The sequence below is a fragment of the Melitaea cinxia genome, chromosome 30, assembly GCF_905220565.1.
Source record: "Melitaea cinxia chromosome 30, ilMelCinx1.1, whole genome shotgun sequence".
NCBI lineage: Eukaryota > Metazoa > Arthropoda > Insecta > Lepidoptera > Nymphalidae > Melitaea > Melitaea cinxia.
Window position 1 is genome coordinate 6916954 of NC_059423.1, and position 19812 is coordinate 6936765.

Genomic DNA, 19812 nt, shown 5'->3' on the forward strand with positions numbered 1-19812 from the left:
CATGATTTGGCGTTGAAAAATACATACAACCCACACCCTTCTACCACCAGCCCCTATTTTAAAATAGCGTTTAGCGGCATGACAACGTTTGCCGAGTTAGCTAGTTAGTAGCTTAAAATGAAATCGTAAATTTACATTGTGTTACCAAGCTACATTTACTATGATATTACAACTAATTCTGTCCTTTATTAATGTTTTTCATGGATAGATCTGCTTCAAACACAATGCGAGACATCGATGAGATAAATGCAGAAGCACTGAACGAGAATGCAGCGATCAAACAGGCGATATTAAGTGGTGATTCTAATGTGCAGAAGTTTTATGATAACGCTGTAGTGTTCATCACTGGCGGATCAGGATTCATTGGCAAACAGCTGATTGAAAAACTTCTAAGGTAAGTTTATATTTGTTTATCTTAAATCAACTTGTTACAGTATTGTGCAGTAGACACATGAAATAGGACGATGCAAAATCTTTTAAACCATCTTACAAAATCGTGTAATACATAGAATCCAAAACAAATCTATCGAACCTTAATAGTTGACTGAATGAACGTTTTGTTAACGGACTTCCAAAAAAGGAGGAGGTTCTCAATTCGACTGTATTTTTTTTATGTATGTTGCTTCAGAACTTTTGACTGGGTGGAGCGATTTTGAAAATTTTTCTTTTGATCGAAAGGTGGTGTGTGTCATTTGGTCCCATTTAAATTTATTTGAGATCTAACTACTACTTTCGAGTTATATCTAATAATGCGTTTTTACTTGACGCTTTTTTCGTCGACCTACGTTGTATTATACCGCATAACTTTCTACTGGATGTACCGATTTTGATAATTCTTTTTTTGTTGGAAAGGGGACATCCCTAGTTTGATACCATGCACCCACCCTAAGGAAACAAGGATCTAATGATGGGATCCTAGATAAATCGAGGGAAACTCTCGAAAATTCGGAATAACTTTTTACTGGGTGTACCGATTTTAATAATTTTTAATTTAATCGAAAGCTGATGTTTATCATGTGGTCACATATAAATTTTATCGAGATCTGATAACTACTTTTTGAGTAATCTTTGATAACGCGTAGTTGCTTGACTATTTTTTCGTCGATATACGTTGTATTACTCGTCGATGTAATTGAAGTCGGTTTTTTTTTTCGTTTGCGAGCAAACACAATTATTTTATTTTACTTTAGTACCCTTTGGTGCACGTCTAGGTTTACATAGAGGTAACAAATAAATATTTTTATTTTAATGAAGAAAAAAAAAGATTTTGTGACCGAAACTATTGGCAAAGCCCAAGAAATAATCGTGTTATTTTAAATTGGAAGTATATTGATTGATAGAATACAGTGCATGGTATTGGTGCTCCTGAAAACGAACCAGGCCTGAGTAGGGAATTCGGTACCATGTTCATATTCCCTTTTTAATCGGATTCAAAAAAGGCGGAAGTTCTAAAGATGACTGTGATTTTAGGTGTGTGTCATCTCATCACCATCTCAGTGCGCTGTAGCGATTTCGGTGCTTATTATTTCATTGTGCTGTGTGGCTACGGCACTAAAGAATTTAGCCACCCCCTCTTTTCCCGTGGGTGTCGTAAGAGGTGACTAAGGGATAACAAGGTTCCACAACCACCTTGGAACTTAAGAAGCCGACCGATGGCAGAATAACCATCCAACTGCTGGCTTTGAAATACATAGGCCGAAGACGGGCAGCAGCGTATTCGGTGCGACAAAGCCAGTACTGCGGTCACCAACCCGCCTGCCCAGCGTGGTGACTATGGGCAAAACACATGAGTTCACGTTAATTTTGGCGTAAACTTGTGGAGGCCTATGTCCAGCAGTTGACTGTATAGGCTGTAATGATATTTCATTAGAAAATATTTACTAGCATTCTCCATTTTCATTAAACATTTAAACTATCGTTGCGCGGAACATAAAATGCTTTCGCTAGAGCAGTGACGTATTCTTTTGTACGTGGATCTGCTCTACGATATAATAAATAGTAAGATTGATTGCCCGTATCTAGTATCTAAAATAAGTTTTGGAACTCCTAAATATCGTACCCGTAATACGTCAATGTTACAAGTTCTTCAACATTATTCGAAATATTAAAAGAAACTTCCCTGTTACTGAGACTTCCTCATACGTATATTATTAAAAACGACGACATCTTCACAAACTCTAAAAAAAAAAAATAAACTAAAACCAATAATTTTAAAATACTATCTGTGTCACCGTAACAATATATAAGCTATAAGTCAATATGTATTTGTACATTTATGACGTGTAGTTAAATATATGTAACACGTGGTTCAATAAGTCCCGAGACTAAGTACTAAAAAAGGTCTTTTTTATAAAATTAATTTTTATTCATCAACATAGTCTCCTCCAAGAGCGATACAGTCCCTCCAACGCTTTTCTAACTTTTCTATCCCATGTGTGTAGAACGATTTGTCTTTGGCTTCAAAATAAGCCTCCGTTGCTGCGATAACTTCACTATTTGAGTCATATTTCTTACCCTGAAGCATTTTTTTGAGGTCTGCAAACAGCCAGTAATCGCTGGGGGCCAAGTCTGGCGAATAAGGGGGATGAGGAAGCAATTCGAAGCCCAATTCGTTAATTTTGGCCATCGTTCTCACGGACTTGTGATAAGGCGCGTTGTCCTGGTGAAACACCACTTTCTTTTTGTTCATGTGAGGCCGTTTATCCGCAATTTCGTACTTCAATCGCTCCAATAAGCACATGTAATAGTCACTATTTATATTTTGCCCCTTTTCAAGGTAGTCGATGAAAAGTATTCCATGCGCATCCCAAAATATAGACGCCATAACCTTACCGGCCGATTTCTGAGTCTTTGGACGCTACGGGCGGCTTTCACCAGCCGCTCTCCACTCCGCTGCCTGCCGATTGGATTCCGGAGTGAAATGGTATATCCAGGTTTCATCCATTGTTACATACCGACGTAAAAAATCCTTTTTATTATGATTCATCAGCGCCAAACATCGCTCTGAATCATTGATACGTTGTTCCTTTTGATTAGTTGTAAGCAAACGCGGCACCCACTTAGAAAAAAGCTTTTTCATGGCCAAATTTTTATGTAAAATAGTGAAAACACTACCAGCTGAAATCTTCACTATCTCGGCTATCTCTCGCACTTTTACCTTCCGATCTTCCAATACGATTTTGAGGACTTGGTTAATATTTTGTTGAGTCACTGCTTCATTTGGACGACCTGAGCGTTCCCCATCATTGGTGTCCATGCGACCGCGTTTGAAATCGGCATACCACCGACAAATGGTTGCTTTAGAGGGAGCTGATCCTGCATAACATTTTATAAGCCATTGCTGTGTATCAACGGTATTTTTTCCCATTAAAAAACAATGTTTTATCAACACGCGAAACTCGTTTTTTTCCATTGTATCGAAATTACAACCGTAGCGTCACTTAAATGTTTCAAAATCAATAATTTTATTGTTCCATTTTTAAAAATTTGACACGTATTGCTAGCCAGTACTTTTTAAAAATCAAAAGAGTTTGTAATATATGCGCCATTTCCAGGTTAGTCTCGGGACTTATTGAACGATCTAGTATATCTGTTTTACATATGTTATTTATTTATCTGTATTGCTAAGTGTTAGTTAACTTTGTCTCGACATAAAAATTCTATTATAAGCATATTTCATGTATCAGAATGCACTGATTGTGTCTGTTGTTCTGTTTTTTCTCAACGAAATCTTTATAACACCAATTTATTAACCTTAAGAGAACCTCTTATTGGCTATATTATTAGACAAAAATTGTATATATAAACTGTTGGTTTTCCAAGTAAATAAATAAAGTATAATAAGCTTGATGTTTCTGTAGGCGTTGTATTACTGTATGTCTTAATACCATTCAATTTTATGTATTAACACCTGTATGATTTTTTGACACTTGATGAGAAGAGTTATTACGACTTTAGCAAAGAAACATAATTTTAACTTTCGAGAAATTTTGTCATGATTTGTTTATTGGTTTTCAGGTCATGTAATATAATGAAAATTTATATTTTATTACGAGTGAAGAAGAATAAAACGGTTGAAGAGAGACTGAAGGCTCTTCTGGACGATCCGGTACGTAATGGTATATATGCTAAAATATAGAAAAACTAAAATGTCTCACGGCAAAAGGGTCTGTCTCTTCTCGTTATCTTCAATTCTAGTAAATCTAGCTCAATCTGTAACACGCTCGACTACAGATTGGTAGTTAAAAAAACTTTCAATACTAATAATAAAATAATAACAAACTATTTATTTACAAGAAATGTCGTTTTACAGATAATGCGTACAGTTACAGAGCATTTCAGACATTTCACCTTTGACAGACAAGCAAATTTATACATATAATAAAATGGTAGGAAAGTCAAAACTGTACATTGAATATTCTTTTAAAAGAATACTTGGGATGTGATCTGCAGTCGATACCGAAGCCAAAAATATAATTTTTAGAATTTTTGTCTGTTTGTTTGTTTTTCCGTTTGTCTGTATGTATGCCCGGGATAAACTTAAAAAGTACTGCATGGATTTACTTCAAATTTGTCACGAATATTATTAAGAAGTCGTGTCAACATATAGGCTACATATTATCACGCTATCGCCTACGCGGAACGAGCAGTGAACCTTTATTTCTTCAACGCATTCTGTAACAACGTGTAATCTAACGATGCATATTTCAATGTTGTTGTTATTATATTAATAACTATGCTATAAGTATATATTTAGTATCAGCATTGCACCCGTGCGAAGCCGGGGCTGGTCGCTAGTACATATTATAAAAAGACAAAGTAAAATTTAACAACGCTACGGAAAAAGCTGAAACAACTAAACGTCACAAATATTCTTCACTAACTCCAAATTACATCTTTGTGCCGTTTACAGTCGAGACGCTTGGACCTTGGAGTAGCAGTGCTATTTTTTTTTTAAGATATCTCCTCGCCTTATTGCCTCCACTGGTGACAAGGAAGCTGGTACATTTTTTACCCAGATAACCGGCAAAGCGATTCAACGGGAAAATGCTGCCAGCATTCTTGGCACCATTCCACGCGGAAATGATTTGTACCGTAACTATCTGTAAATATTTAGTTATTAAGTTGTGAATTATTAACACGTATAATATTTCTTTGAAAGAGTATCAAAACATATTTAATAATGATAATGACATACAAAAAAAAATTAACAATTTATAATATTAAATAATGATAATGACATACAAAAAAATTAACAATTTATAATATTAAATAATGATAATGACACAAAAAAATTAACAATTTATAATATTAAATAATATAATATTATTTGGATTTTTACTTTTCGAAGAATAAAAGCATGCTATAAAGTATAATTAATTACATATAAAACAGACAATTAATCATGTTTTATAATTTATAATTTAAAGAGATAACAATTAATAATGACGCTGCATCTATTTATATTCCATATACTATCAATGAGCGTAACGGGAGAATAAGCGTAACGCAATGAGTCATCTTTTTTCGTACATGCTGCCGAAGTTCACTGATTTATTAAACGTCAAAAAAGGCTTTAAAAAGATTTGAACATTAGTTTATTCTGTACGCAAACTTCAAACTACCGTTTACGACCATACCGTACCGTAGCATATTGACGTTATACCGTTTTGATCTTAAACTATATCATTTAGCCTTTTAAGAGTTTACAGCAGCGGCTCCCACTCCTGATGATGTTTCCTTGACATTAAGTGGAGCTTGCATGTCCATGCAGGATTTGTCCACAATAACTCTCGTTTCCTGGGAATCAAGTCGTCATAGGTCGTTCGACTCCTAATTGTGTTCCTACATATGGGGGGTTCTATGGGTGTTATAATCACGTTCCTCCTGAAAAAAAATCCTAGCCCAATTTTAAATTTGACTTCGCTCAAATAGATGCGCTACTTTGATAGACTCGTTCCACAAGTAAGCAACGCAGTTAGGAGTCGAACACCTTGTATTTGTATGCATTTTTTCAGGTGTATGACGACCTTCATAAGGAACAACCTAACTTTGTATATAAAATAGTTCCAATAGAAGGTGATAGTGAGTCTCTGAAATTGGGAATTGATGACGAGAATTGGAAAACACTTGCCGAGGAGGTAAAGATGTGAATCTATTTGTCACAACATCTGCTTCACTTGTGGCGGCAAGTTTGAGAATTATTCATTCGATTCTTGTTTTATTTTATTTATTTCATTGTAAATACACGTTGCGCTTCACACTAATCGGACTCTAAACGTTTGAAACTTTGTGTAAGGGGCTCGGAGACACAAAACAATTAAACTATGTCAGATCATCATCGTCAATCTTCTGTTCAATTTTTTTTTAATTTTGTACCATTTTAATAGTCCCGGTTAGTAAGTAGCCTTTATGTTCTACACTCAAATTTTAGCGCAACCCGATTCGCGAAATACATCAACCTTACTTTGTGGCTTCAGCCTACAGACAGATAAAACGGCACAAATAGTGTTGTGTTCCTGTACTAAGAAACCGGTACTAAAAACGGTAAACACTTACCATCAACCCGTTTACTTGTTTGCCATCCTTGAAGCATTGAAAAAGTTTAGAATTTTTCAGCTAAAGTCTAAAATACTTAATGAATTTTACATTCGCTTCAGCCTGTAATATCCCACTACTGGGCATAGGCTTCTTTCCCCATGTAGGAGAAGGATCAGAGCTTAATCCACCACGCTGCTCCAATGCGAGTTGGCGGATATATTCCCCACTATGAGTAACGATCGCTATAAGGTGTACATGATAACAACCGGGACCGACGGCTTAACGTGCTCTCCGAGGCACGGTGGGGAGACCCACAAGGACTGCACAAACACCCAGACTACGGCAAACACCTGTGTGGCCAATACAAATGATTGTCATGTGCGGGGATCGAACCCGAACCGACAACGCAACGGGTACAATCCATGGCTGTAACCGTTGCGCCAATGCGGCGTCTAATTTTATATTTATTCTAATTTTACATTGTAATAAATTAACTAGATTTTATTAATACTGACTATTGTTTTAGGTTAATGTAATAGTCCACGCCGCTGCTACGGTAAACTTTAAGGAAACAGTTAAAACGGCTACTTTAATCAACGTACGGGGAGCAAGAGAAGTACTAAAATTAGCAAAAATTTGCAAAAACTTAAGGTAAGCGAATTATTATATTATTTGAGAACTATAATTAAAAATGTTAAAATTAGTTTCATAAATAAAATGAACTTAATATTAAAACCTTTACTTATATATTATTTTCGCAAAATTTATGGAACTCGGAAAATATATCGTAATTTAGTAAATAAATAAATAAATAATAAATCTCGAACATATTTTGAAAAAAATAGAAAAAAGAACAAACACAAGGTTATTTTTGTGCCTATAATATTAATAAATTCGTAATCTTAATATATAAAATCCTCGTGTCACGGTGTTTGTAGTTAAACTCCTCCGAAACGAAATTTCGTGTGCATATTGGGTAGGTCTGATAATCGAACATCTATTTTTCATATCTGAAAATTATAAGGGGGGGGGAATAAGGGGGTTAATAATATATATGTCAAAACAACGTTTGTGGGGTCAGCTAGTGTCAGTATTAAAAATATGTACGAAGTTATTATTAGGCAGGACACAGCAGAAAATATTCTGCTTAAAATCAGAAGCAGCGGGACTGGGGAAGTACCTCGACCTTACAGAAGATCACAGCTGAATAACACTGCTTTCAAGCAGTGCTGTGTTCCTGTGTGAGTAGGGTGAGCTGCTGGCCAGGGTCGGGGGTAGGGTCAGCAACCCGCTTGCGATGCTTCTGGTGTTGCAGGCGTCTATAGGTAACCGCTTCCCATCAGTCCTTTCGTACACTTGTTTACTACTTTTATCATATAAAAATATTCACGAGTTCACACGGTTACGTTAATTAAATAAATGCATATGTAAACGCCGACAAGGTCTTTCTTTGACCTATTTAAACATTGTTTAAAATACCACTGTAATTTCCATTTCCTTAATTATGTGAGACTAAACACTTACTTCACTTCACTCACAGACTTCAGCCTATTGCAGTCCACTGCTGGACAAAGGCCTTCACAAGTTCATACCAAAAATGGCGTGAACTCATGTGTTTTGCCGGCGGGTTGGTGACCGCAGAGCTGGCTTTGTCGCACCGTAGGCGCTGCTGCCCGTCTTCGGCCTGTGTATTTCAAAATCAGCGGTTGGATGGTTATTACGCCATCGGTCGGCTTTTCCAAGGCGATAGTGGAACTGTGTTATTTCTTAGTCGCCTCTTACGACACCCACGGGGGAGGGGGTGGCTATATTCTTTACTGGCGTAACTACACAGCAGTACCCATAAATACACGCTTACCTAGAAGTAACCTATTCACTCGCGACTTAAATATCCCCAGGCTTTCCGGAAACACAGACGCTGGTAGAGAGTTCCATTCTTTGCCGTACGGATCAAGAATGTACTAGTGAATCGCTTAGTGCATGTAGGGGGAATGTCAACCATATAAGGGTGGCGTAACACAGAGCGTCTGGTTGTACGATGATGGAAGGGGGAAGGGGGAATCAGGTCATTCAGTTCCTGCGAACACTCTCCGAAGTATATCCGATAAAAAACCGACGGGCCGGCCACCTTACGCCGATGTTGCAAGCTTTGCAGCTTTGCAGCGACCAGTGCATCATCACCGATGAACCTCTCTTGGTTCGCCTGTCAATTAACTAGAAGCTCCTGCTGGTACTTAGCTGAGCCATCCCAAAGATGAGAGCAGTACTCCATGCATGATTGAACTTGCGCTTAATATAAAATTAGAAGCTGTTCCGGAGTGAAGTACTGTCTCACCTTCGAGAAGACGCCCAGTTTTTTGGCAGCTCGTCAGATATGGTTACCCGACGACCCTGTGACGTTGTTATTATAAAGTCATCAAAGACAGCAAAAGACGATGTTGGAATAAGCTGATTCTTGAGGTAGAAGACGACCCATGGGGCAGGCCGTATAAAGTAGTCATGATTCCTCTGAAAAGCCAACCAATGCCTTCCCCCACTTGTCCTTAACTCTTAGACAAGGTCGTTCCCACGCTGTTTCCTCAACAAATGCAATTACATCACCAGAAAGAGTAATATGAAACAGAAGAATTTCCACCCATCACAGAAAATCCGCTGTTCGAAGTATGTTCTAAAGTAGGGAATACGCAAGCTCCGGGCCTAGATAGAATTCCAAATACTGCACGAAAGCTGACATTAAAACAGTGCCTACAATATTTTTTGACGTTTATAATAAATGCCTCACAGAACCGATGTGGGAACAGCAGAGGTTAGTCCTCCTCCCCAAAGGAAAGTAACCTTCGGAAGAACCAACATCGTATCGTCCGCTCTGCATGATGGATACAGTGGGCAATATAATAATAATATATTCTTTATTGTACACCAAAATATAAATAAACAGTAGTAATTACAAAAAAAAAAGATGTACAACGGCGATCTTATCGCTGAAGAGCGATTTCTTCCAGATAACCTTTGGGCACAGGACATGAAATAGTAGTGACGGATAGGAAGTGTACAATATTCTTAAGGATGAATAAAAATAGTGTATGATAGATTCATTAATTCATATAAATACACATATAAGTACAAATATCCATACATAAATAATCAAAATAGTATTAATATACGTGTATAAATGTAAAATATATATTGATAATATAAAATATGCATTTTAAAATTCTGAATATTATTATATGTTAAGGGACATATAGTACTTCTTTAGACGTTGCTTAAAACAGGCTGGAGTAGAAGCACGTCTTATTGAAAGCGGAAGAGAATTCCAAAGGCGGACAGCTTTAGCAGTGAAGGAATTAGAATAGAAGGAGGATTTATGGGACGGAACTTTTAGAAGTAAATTGGAATCAGATCTAAGGGATCGCTCATGGGAATTGCAAAGATACGCGAACCGTTCTTTAAGATATTGAGGGGCATCAGGATTGAAAAGTACACAGTAAAGTAGGGAAAGTACATGAGTATTCCTGCGAAAACGAATCGGGAGCCACTTGAGTTTCTTGCGGAAATCGGAGACGTGGTCGTATTTGCGAAGCCCAAATATGAACCTTATACAAAGATTCTGGAGTCGCTCAAGCTTATTCAGTTGCTCCTCTGTAAGATCTAAGAAACATGTATCTGCATAGTCAAGAATCAGTAAAAGGAGTGATTGGGCTAGTGCAATTTTAGTAGGCAAAGGAAGAAAGAACTGAAGACGACGAAGTGACCCGATGGCTGCAAATATCTTTCTACTAAGTTCTGTTAATTGAGGTGACCAGGAGAGAAACTGATCTAGAGTTACTCCCAAATTCTTAACATTCTTGCTGTAGTTCAGAATTGTATTGTTAAATACTACAGGTGGTATAAGTGACCAGTCTATACAACTAATCAACTTTGGACTACCCACAATAATGACCTGGGACTTTGAAGGATTGACTTTTAACCCGAACGAGTTGCTCCATTTGTAAATGTTATTTAAGTCATTATTAAGTTGATTGATACCTGAGGGTAAGTCAGCCAGCTTAGAATGGGTATAAATTTGAAGATCGTCCGCATACAGGTGGTAGAGAGAAGAAATGTTTTTGCTGATTGAATTAATAAATAAAGAAAATAGGAGAGGAGACAACACGCCACCTTGCGGTACGCCGGCAACGACGTTAGCCCAGTCAGAGAAAGTATCTTGAACTCGCAACCGTTGCCGGCGCCCATACAAGTAACTGTGAAACCAATCAATGACCGGTGGAGATATATTAAAGGAACGCAAGACAGAAAGCAAAATATCGAAATCCACAGTGTTGAAGGCATTACTGAAGTCAAGTAATGCTAACACCGTAAGACTTCGGTTATCCATAGCATGTCTAATGTCGTCAGAAATTTTGACAAGAGCAGTAACCGTGCTATGACCCCTCCGAAAGCCGGATTGGAAAGGATTTAAGAGGTTGTTCGAGGAAAGGAATGATGTTAGCTGTTGATGTACAAGATACTCTAAAACCTTGGACAAGAAAGGTAGGATGGAGATGGGGCGAAATTCGGAAAACTCAGATGGATTAGGTTTTTTGGGTAAGGGAATTACTAGAGCGTCTTTCCAGCAGGAAGGAAAAGTACTGGAAGAGAAGGATTCGTTAAATATGTGTGTTATGATAGGAATGATGTGATCAATGATAGGGATAATCATTTTACGACTGACGGCGTCACAGCCCACTGCACTAGAACAAACTGCTAGTACGTTCTCCTGAACACCGCACTCGGATAATTGATAAAAATTAAAGGGAGAAAATTCAAATGGAGTTTGTATGGCTGAAAGGTGTGCAATAGTATTTGACTTGGTGGTACAATCGATAGTACACGAATTAGTGAAATGATTATTAAGACCATTGAGGTCGAAAGAATTAAAAGGTCTCTTTGATTTTGCCAACCCCAAGTGATTTTAAAAATTTCCATACCTTAGCAGGGTCTGTTTCTTCGAGTACAGATTTTTGAATATGGCGTCGTTGTGCGTCTCTACATGCCCTGTTGCAGCGATTACGAGCTATCTTATACCTTTCCCAATTAGACGAACTTGTACTGGACTTGTATTTCGCTTTGGCCCTGTTTTTCTGGTCTTGCAGAGCTTTAATATCAGCTGTAAGCCATGGAGCTGGAAGATGCTTAACACGCACGGGACGAACCGGGGCGTGAGCATCATAAAGATGGGTAAGTAGGGAATTAAAAATGGCAATTTTATCATCCACACTAGTCGCACCAAGTACTGATGACCAGTCAATCTTAGCAGCATCTTCGCATAGTCTGTTCATGTCCATACCACCAAAATTGTTGCAGGAGGATTCTCGACTTAGCTTTAGGGGGTTTTATTTTATAAGAAACAAAAATGAGATCATGGTATGAGAATGCATCCGCAGAGCACTGGCCATGCTTTTCAACGTGGTCAGGTGAGGAGACAAGAATAAGGTCGAGAAGAGATGGAACACAGTTAGGAAAGGAGTGAGTGGCTTGAAGGGGGAGGATGTGCATATTGGCAGAATTAATGACGAAGCGTAGACGTGAAGATCTCCCGTCGAATTTTAGAAGGCACGTATTAAAATCCCCCATGATTACAGTATGACTATATAAAGGAGTAAACAACTCTAAAAGATTTTCAAAAGACGAGAAATAGTCAACAGTCAATGAGGGGTTGTAATACACGCCCAGAAGAATCTTGGTACGTGATAACGAAATTTCGAGGAAGAGATGATCTGGCCCGCATCCATCGTTCGAAAGAGACTTATGAACGACTGAATATGGGATGTGATCACGGAGATAGATGGCAACGCCGCCACCTGCCCGTCCAACACGATCGTTGCGAATGAGATGGAATCCAGGGAGGGAATAGGACGTGGACATTAAGCAAGGTTTAAGCCAGGATTCTGATACCATGATTGCATGAATATTCCCTATTTGAAAATTAGATAGAAGATCAGGATAATGACCAGGAATACTTTGTGCGTTTATGTGTACGACATTAAGATTGTTAGGAACATCGAGAAATTGAGAAACAAGATTATCGGAAAGAGATGGAATACTTTGAAAACTACAGTCTAGACTGTGTACCTCAGAGGAGGAAGAGAAGGAATAGAAAGAGTTGTTGCTGTCGCTATCCATTAACGATAAATATAAATATAATAAATAAAAAAAATATGCTATATTTATCAAAATGAGACAATATGCAAGATAAATTAATATATGTGAGATACTACAGAAAAAAAATAAACTTAACTTTAAAAAAAAATAACTTAAAAAAAAATTAACTTAACTTAGCAATATACTTGAACGTACACACTATACTTGACTACACAGAAGGATTGAAGCAGCAGTTGAACCGCTTCTTGTTAGCAACCAATACGACTTTCGGAAAAGACGCTCTACTTTGGATGCAATTAGCATTGTCGTTAATACAGTTAAGGAGGCAATCGCTGGAACCAGATGGAAGGGAGGTACGAAGAAGTACTGCCTGGTAGCAACGATAGATATAAAAAATGCCTTTAATTCAATCAAGTCAATCAAAGGGGAAATGCTGCCAGCATTCTTGGCACGATTCCACGCGGACATGATTTATAGCATATCTATCTGTAAATATTTAATTCTTAAGTTATGAATTGTAAATATGTATATATAATATTTCAATCAATATTTTCAGATCTCTGGTGCACTTGTCAACAGCTTACTCGCACGCTACAAGAAGTCGCGTCGGAAAAATGGTTGAAGACGATTTCTACGGAAGTCCAATATCACCAGACATCTTGATAGAACTGGCTGAGACCATGGATAAGGAGCTTCTCGCCGCTATGATAGCTCCGTAAGTCAGGAGACATTGTAAACGTCTAAAATTATTTAAATTTTATCAATATGTCTGTTTCTATATTCTTTGGGACTTCTTTTCAAAGTAAGACACTTATGCCTCAAATTTGTTATACGAGTATATTACCAATATAAAAAGTAGACAATTTTTGGTCGACAATTTTATAGAATTTTGATAACTGTCGAATGGCCGTTTTCAATAATCTATCGATCTCTGGTTTTGCTTCTTAGCAGTAATATATTTTGGACACAATTTGCATGGCGTTTACGTCAAAATTCTTTTTCTAGTAAGCAAGTTCGGAGATATATAGGAAATTGAAACTGGCCGTAAGTCATTGTTATTAGTCACTGATCATTCTATCTAGCCTCTAGTCTTACACTTACCCTTAAGCCTGTAATATCCCACTGCTGGGCCTCTTTCCACATGTAGGAGGAGGATCAGCACTTAATCCACCACGCTGCTCCAATGCGGGTTGGCAGATATACCTACTATGAGTAACTATAGCTATCACTTGTACATGATAACAACCGAGACCGACAGCTTAACTTGCACTCCGAATCACGGTGGGGAGACCCACAAGGACTAACATACATAACACACTTAACAACATATTCATTCAGAGTGGGAATGGAACCCGTGACCGTCGGTGCTTAGTCGCTACCCACACGTCACGCACACCATTACACAAGAGCTGTCGTCAATAAGAAGTTCCGAAATAAGACCGAAGATAGGTAGAGGCTTTTAAGGTAGGGCAAAGTAGGAAATATTTCGCAAAAAATCTGGAACAGCTTTGTTGGGAAAGTAACCCTGTGGAAAAACTCAGATATAAAATGTTAAGTTCCATTGAGGATCCTGATAGATCTATCTGGATCGAAAAATGCCGAGATAAAAATTGTATTTTAACGTATCAAAGAAAAATAAAGTATTTGGACTCCCTGTTTCAAATGAATAATAGTTTATTTATTTATTTATTCATAAGTCAACACCAACAAGTAGTACAACAACAAATACGAAGTTGTAAACATCGGTATCTAGATAATTGTCTACTTTTTTACAGGTGTTCCTAAATTACTAAGAATATCGTCAAAATCAAAATAAGTCAAATTAAAAATTGTCCATTTAGTTTACAGTAATAAATATTCGAGATTAAATTCAGAACTTGTTGTCAAAAACTAAATTATGAAAAGCAAATTCTAAAAAAACTGACGTCAAAAACATTTAAGAAAAATATAGCAAAAGTTAGCATCAACAGAATTTAGAAGATCGTCTAATTTTATTTACAGGTGTTCGTAAATTACTTACAATGTTAAAAACGCAAAATAAACCGAACAAACAACCGACCATGTAAAAACAGTAACAATTCAAAATACACATCAATATAAATATACAAAATAAAATCAACATTAATGTCAGAGAGCAATATTAAAACAAAAAGTCAAAAACATCCAAAGTTTGTTAACATTTAGTGCGAGTGCATAAATATAAATTACGTCTTTACAAAATAAATTAATTCAAATTAAGCTAGTAAGCTATAAAATTATCAAGTTACAATATTGCAAATATTCAGATTTCAGTCTGAGTACATAAAAAAGTAATTTTATACAAATATAATTACATGTCAAAGTGTTATATGTCATTGTTATTAATAAAATACATTGTTGTTTTTTTCTTAAAATACCTTAAATTATCACCAAAAATGTCGAGGTCAAAACCGTCTGCTGAGCAATGTTTACGGTTTTTATTCTTACCATTTGAAGCATTCACATGTCTGTACATGCTATTTATAATTAGTGATCATTCTATTTATTGGCGAGTGACGACCGTAACGTGAATCTCTCGATAAACGGTGGATAAGTTGCTTTTCTAACGGATCTCACTGGAGCCCGAAACATAATTCTAGTCAATAAATAACAAGAGTCTATTAAACCATTAGCGAGCTTAAAGAGAAAAGTGTTGTCTAATATACGTCTGCGGTTCTATCAAGAGAAAGAAGCCTAAAATAAGATAACCTTTTTTCATAGCTTGGTAGTTCTTTGGCCAGGTTGAGACTATAAGATAAGTGCCATAGAAACCTTTTTTGTACACTTTTGATTCTTTTTTTATAAATTTCGTAGTGAGGGAACCAGACTATACTACCGTATTCTAGGATGCTGCGCACTAGTGATGTAAATAGCACAATTTTAGTCTGAGCATTTTTGAAGTGCTTACAGTTGCGCAAAACAAATCCTAGAGTCTTAAACGCCTTGTTTACCATGTCATCTACGTGAAGGTGAAATCTCAACTTGGCGTCCAGTGTGACAGCAATGTCACGGATATATTCAACCTCTGCAAGCGTATACCCTCTATTGAGTACGTTCTATTAACTGTAGTCTTTTTCCTACTGAACCTAATTACAAAGCACTTTGTAGTGTTAAGACTAATGCAATTTGTCTGACACCACAATGCCAGGCTGTTAAGGTCATTTTGAAGACAGATGGCATCTGAATCAGTGCAAACAGTTCTATAGAGCTTCAGATCATCGGCGTATAACTGGCACTTGGAATTTATGAAGCATTTGCTGATGTCATTAATGAAAATATTAAAGAATAGAGGCCCCAAGTGAGATCCTTGGAGTACCCCAGAATAGGAAAGAAAAGGACTAGAATAGTATCCGTTAACAACAACGACAGATTTTCTGGAACAAAGATACGAATTGCACCACGTTAGCAAAATGCCAGTCACACCAATCATCCCAAGCTTCTGTAATAGTATAGTGTGATTAACTTTGTCGAAGGCCTTACTGAAATCAGTGTAGATAGCGTCAACTGAGCCGCCACCATCAACTTCCTCAGTAAGGTCTTCAACAAATGATGTGAGGTTGGTCGTAGTAGATCTAGCTTTCAAAAACACTTGCTGCTCAGGAGCAATAGTTGTCTTAAACTGTGAAAAGAAGATCGGGTACAAAAGAAGTTCAAATACCTTCGCGAACACTGAAATTATTGATATGGGTCTGTAGTTATTAATAAGACTTCGATCACCGCTTTTATAAAGTGGAATCACTAGAGCTTCCTTCCAGGCTGTGGGAGAGACACCTGTGCTCAAGGAACGGTTAATAATGACCGTGAGCGGCTTTTTCAAACCTACTTTACACCTTGACACAAACAAAGCGGAAATACCATCTGTGCTGGCTCCTTTTGAGACATCAAGTCTTTTTAAAACTCGAAGGACTTGGCCGGTGGAAAAAAGATAGTGAGCTCAAACAACTACATGGCTGTGATTCAGGAGGATTATACCCACAAACACCCAAAGAAGAGAATGGTGTAGTGGAATAAGCATTTGAAAAGTGGTCAGTGAAGAGGTTAGATATATTCGCACCCCGGGCAACCGCTGAGTCATTAAGCTACATTTCAGCTGGATAAAAATTACATTCTTTTTGCTTCTTTAGGTAGGACCAGAACAACTTCGGATTCGATCGCAGCGATAGTTCTAAACGCTCCATGTATTTAGTGTGGGATTCTTTTAGTAATTTGGCACATCGCTTTCTCAAAAGCTCCAACACCAAAACATCGCGGGGGTTGTTATATTAGCGTATTTTTATTCTGTATTTATATTTCTCTTTTATACAATTTATTAGGCCTTGACTAAACCAAAATGGATATTTGTGATTTCTGGGCTTAAATAATGGCATATGTTTTCGAATGAGAATCCGTAGCTGATTATAAAATACCTCAACCATAGTATTACAATAACTTCTGGTGTTGCAGGTATCTATAAGCTACGGTAATCGCTTACCATCAGGTGAGCCGTACGCTTGTTTGCCAACCTAGTGACATAAAAAAAAAACTTCCCATCAATCATCGTTTTTTATTTTCAACTATCTGGAACTTTCAGCAGGGAACTCAACCTTATAGGAGATATCATTTAAATAAGCAAGTAGTATTGTGTTCTTGTGGTGAGTAAAGTACCCCGAGATCTTGATGCCTTTTCAGGGTTCCCAAGTGTCGACAGTAGAATTTCAGCAGCGCGCTTGTCTTACTCTTTCTGTGATTTAGAATGTGTAGTTTTTTATAGACACCTGCAACACCAGAAGCATCGCAAGCGTGTTGCCGGTCAAGTTCCCAATTTAATAGTAAGGTAAAGGTAAGGTAGTAAAGGTAATTAAGGTCCTTTATTGTTCCTTGGTGCGTAGTATTCTCGAGTATTGTTCACAGGTTTGGAATCCACGATATAATGTCTACATTGATAGGATTGAGTCCATACAGCGTAGATTTTTGAAATATCTACAGTACAGGCTGGAAATCAACGATTGCAATTATGAGGCAAGGTGCCGTAGACACCATTTACTACCCTTACGGGAACGGTGACAAATTGCCGACGTTGTCTTCCTAGTCAAAATTGCTCAAAACCGTGTAGATTCTCCACATTTACTCTCAAAGATTAATTTGAGGGTGCCTTATAAAACATCTAGAACCTTTATGTTTGGACATTCCGCAGTCCGCATCAAATTATAGACAAAACTCTTTTTTTATTCGTGCCGCTAAAAGTTTAATCCACTCAGCTTGATCTCTTTACTTCTTCAACACTTCATTTCAAAACTACTTTGACGAACACTTGGTTTGACGGCTCTCGAACTGATCCGTAGGTGGCATTTATTATTTTAATACAACTGTATCAAGTGAACAAGCTTTTGTAACTTAATTGTGAAAACATGTAATTGGTGTCTAGTTTTAATTTGGATATTTTTTTTTTTGTAATAAAACACTGTTTGTTTTCCGAATAAAAAATAATATAAAAAAATAAAATAAAAATAAAATAAAATAAAATAAAATTTTCTGTAAGGTCTATCGAGGTACTGCCCCAGTCGGGCTGCTCCATATTTTGAACAGGATATTTCCTGCTGTGGCCTACCTCATCTATTCAATTATTTCGTCGTATCGTATCGTAAACAATTATGAGTTTACGATAATTTAACTATGATCTTCTAGGCGATACAAAGTCGCGTCTGTAAATTTAGCACTGCAATATGTATTTCAGACTCCTCAAAGAATGGCCTAATACTTACACATTAACAAAAGCAGTCGCGGAAGAGCTCATAAGAGTCCAAGGAAGAGGACTGCCTGTCTGCATTATTCGACCAGCCATAGGTAGTATTTTGGGTTATGTGTTAAAAACTAGTAATAATTTACGATATACCATATTTATTTGTGTGGTCGAGATTTAAAATTTCTTTTTTTAAAAGAGTTATTGCGAAGTTTCTTCCTGACTCTTGTCTGCAGAATCTACATTCCGAAGCTACTTCTAACAATATTTAAAATTTTAATTTGTAAGAGTCATATGTGCTTTTGAAGCCTACTCGAATAAAGTATGTTTTGAATTTAATTTTAAAACAACGAATTAACGATAACAATTTTCGCTTAGACCGAATATAAAATCATCATATCAAAAATTTCGATCTAGCGGGTAACACATCGTTTCATAGCTTAATTGGCTAGAACACCGACACGGTCAGTCGGAGATGCAGGTTCGATCCCCGCTGGAACGGTCGATTGGTCGATTTTGATATGATGATGATGGTAACACGAAAAAAAAATCGTACAAGATAACATTATTTTCAATTCTTTTGATTTGTATTTAAATCATCTGACGATCGTAGAATAATAGTAAAACAGATATAATATATTGCGTTTCCATGATTTCCAGTGGTAGGATCGTACAGAGAACCATGTCCTGGTTGGGTTGACGTCAAAAATGTGTATGGTCCTAGCGGGGTAAGAAAATATCAAAATATTACTTAGTTATATTACTAGTAATATTACAAGAAGAAATATCTTGATGAAATTTAGAGTAGCCCTACTGGGGAAGTACTTCAACCTTCCAGAAGAATACACACAGTGCTAAATATTATTGCTTTCAAGTAGTGTTGTGTCCCTGTAGTGAGTAAGATGAAGCCATAGCTTGTGGAAAGGATAAAGATAGGTTCAGCAACACGTTTACAATAATCCTGACGTTCTCTTCTGTAAGGTTGAGGTACTTCCCCAGTCAATTGCTTCAGATTTTGAGCAGGATATCCTACATCATATCCATATCCTGATGTGACGTACCTTAAACTTCTATATGTACCTTTTTCTAAATTTCAGCTTGTGCTCGGAGTTACTCTAGGTATTCTGCATACTTTTTTGGTGAAAAACAGTGTTAATGTAGATTTTGTACCAGTTGACATTGTTAACAATATCATCATTGTGGCGGCTTACGAGACGCAAAATAAATACGCTTCGGGCAAACGTCAAATAAATATTTATGCTGCAACTAAATCTAGAACTCCGGTTCCTTTTGGTGAGAATTATTTTATCTTTTAATACTTGATCAAAATACTAGAAGACAGAATAACTTGAATGGGGGGGGGACTAAATATATGAGGACTATCACAGTGG

At 37.0% G+C, this 19812-nt stretch overlaps 1 protein-coding gene across 1 annotated transcript; it reads left to right on the forward strand.

Moving 5' to 3' along the window:
• Positions 1-224: 224 nt before the first annotated feature.
• Positions 225-19737, forward strand: LOC123668141 (fatty acyl-CoA reductase wat-like). Its single transcript, XM_045601932.1, has 8 exons — positions 225-394; positions 4018-4108; positions 6018-6140; positions 7067-7191; positions 13241-13399; positions 18416-18525; positions 19082-19149; positions 19519-19737. Exons 1-8 carry the CDS (start codon positions 225-227, stop codon positions 19735-19737), a joined length of 1065 nt encoding a protein of 354 aa, XP_045457888.1.
• Positions 19738-19812: the final 75 nt, after the last annotated feature.

What these genes read in the sequence shown, in the direction of transcription:
- LOC123668141 (XM_045601932.1), top strand. Translation starts at nt 225, where the DNA reads ATGCGAGACATCGATGAGATAAATGCAGAAGCACTGAACGAGAATGCA. An exon ending in AGGCTCTTCTGGACGATCCG is followed by an intron (nt 4,109 to 6,017) that starts GTACGTAATGGT and finishes GCATTTTTTCAG; the next exon opens with GTGTATGACGACCTTCATAA. An exon ending in ATGTGTATGGTCCTAGCGGG is followed by an intron (nt 19,150 to 19,518) that starts GTAAGAAAATAT and finishes TCTAAATTTCAG; the next exon opens with CTTGTGCTCGGAGTTACTCT.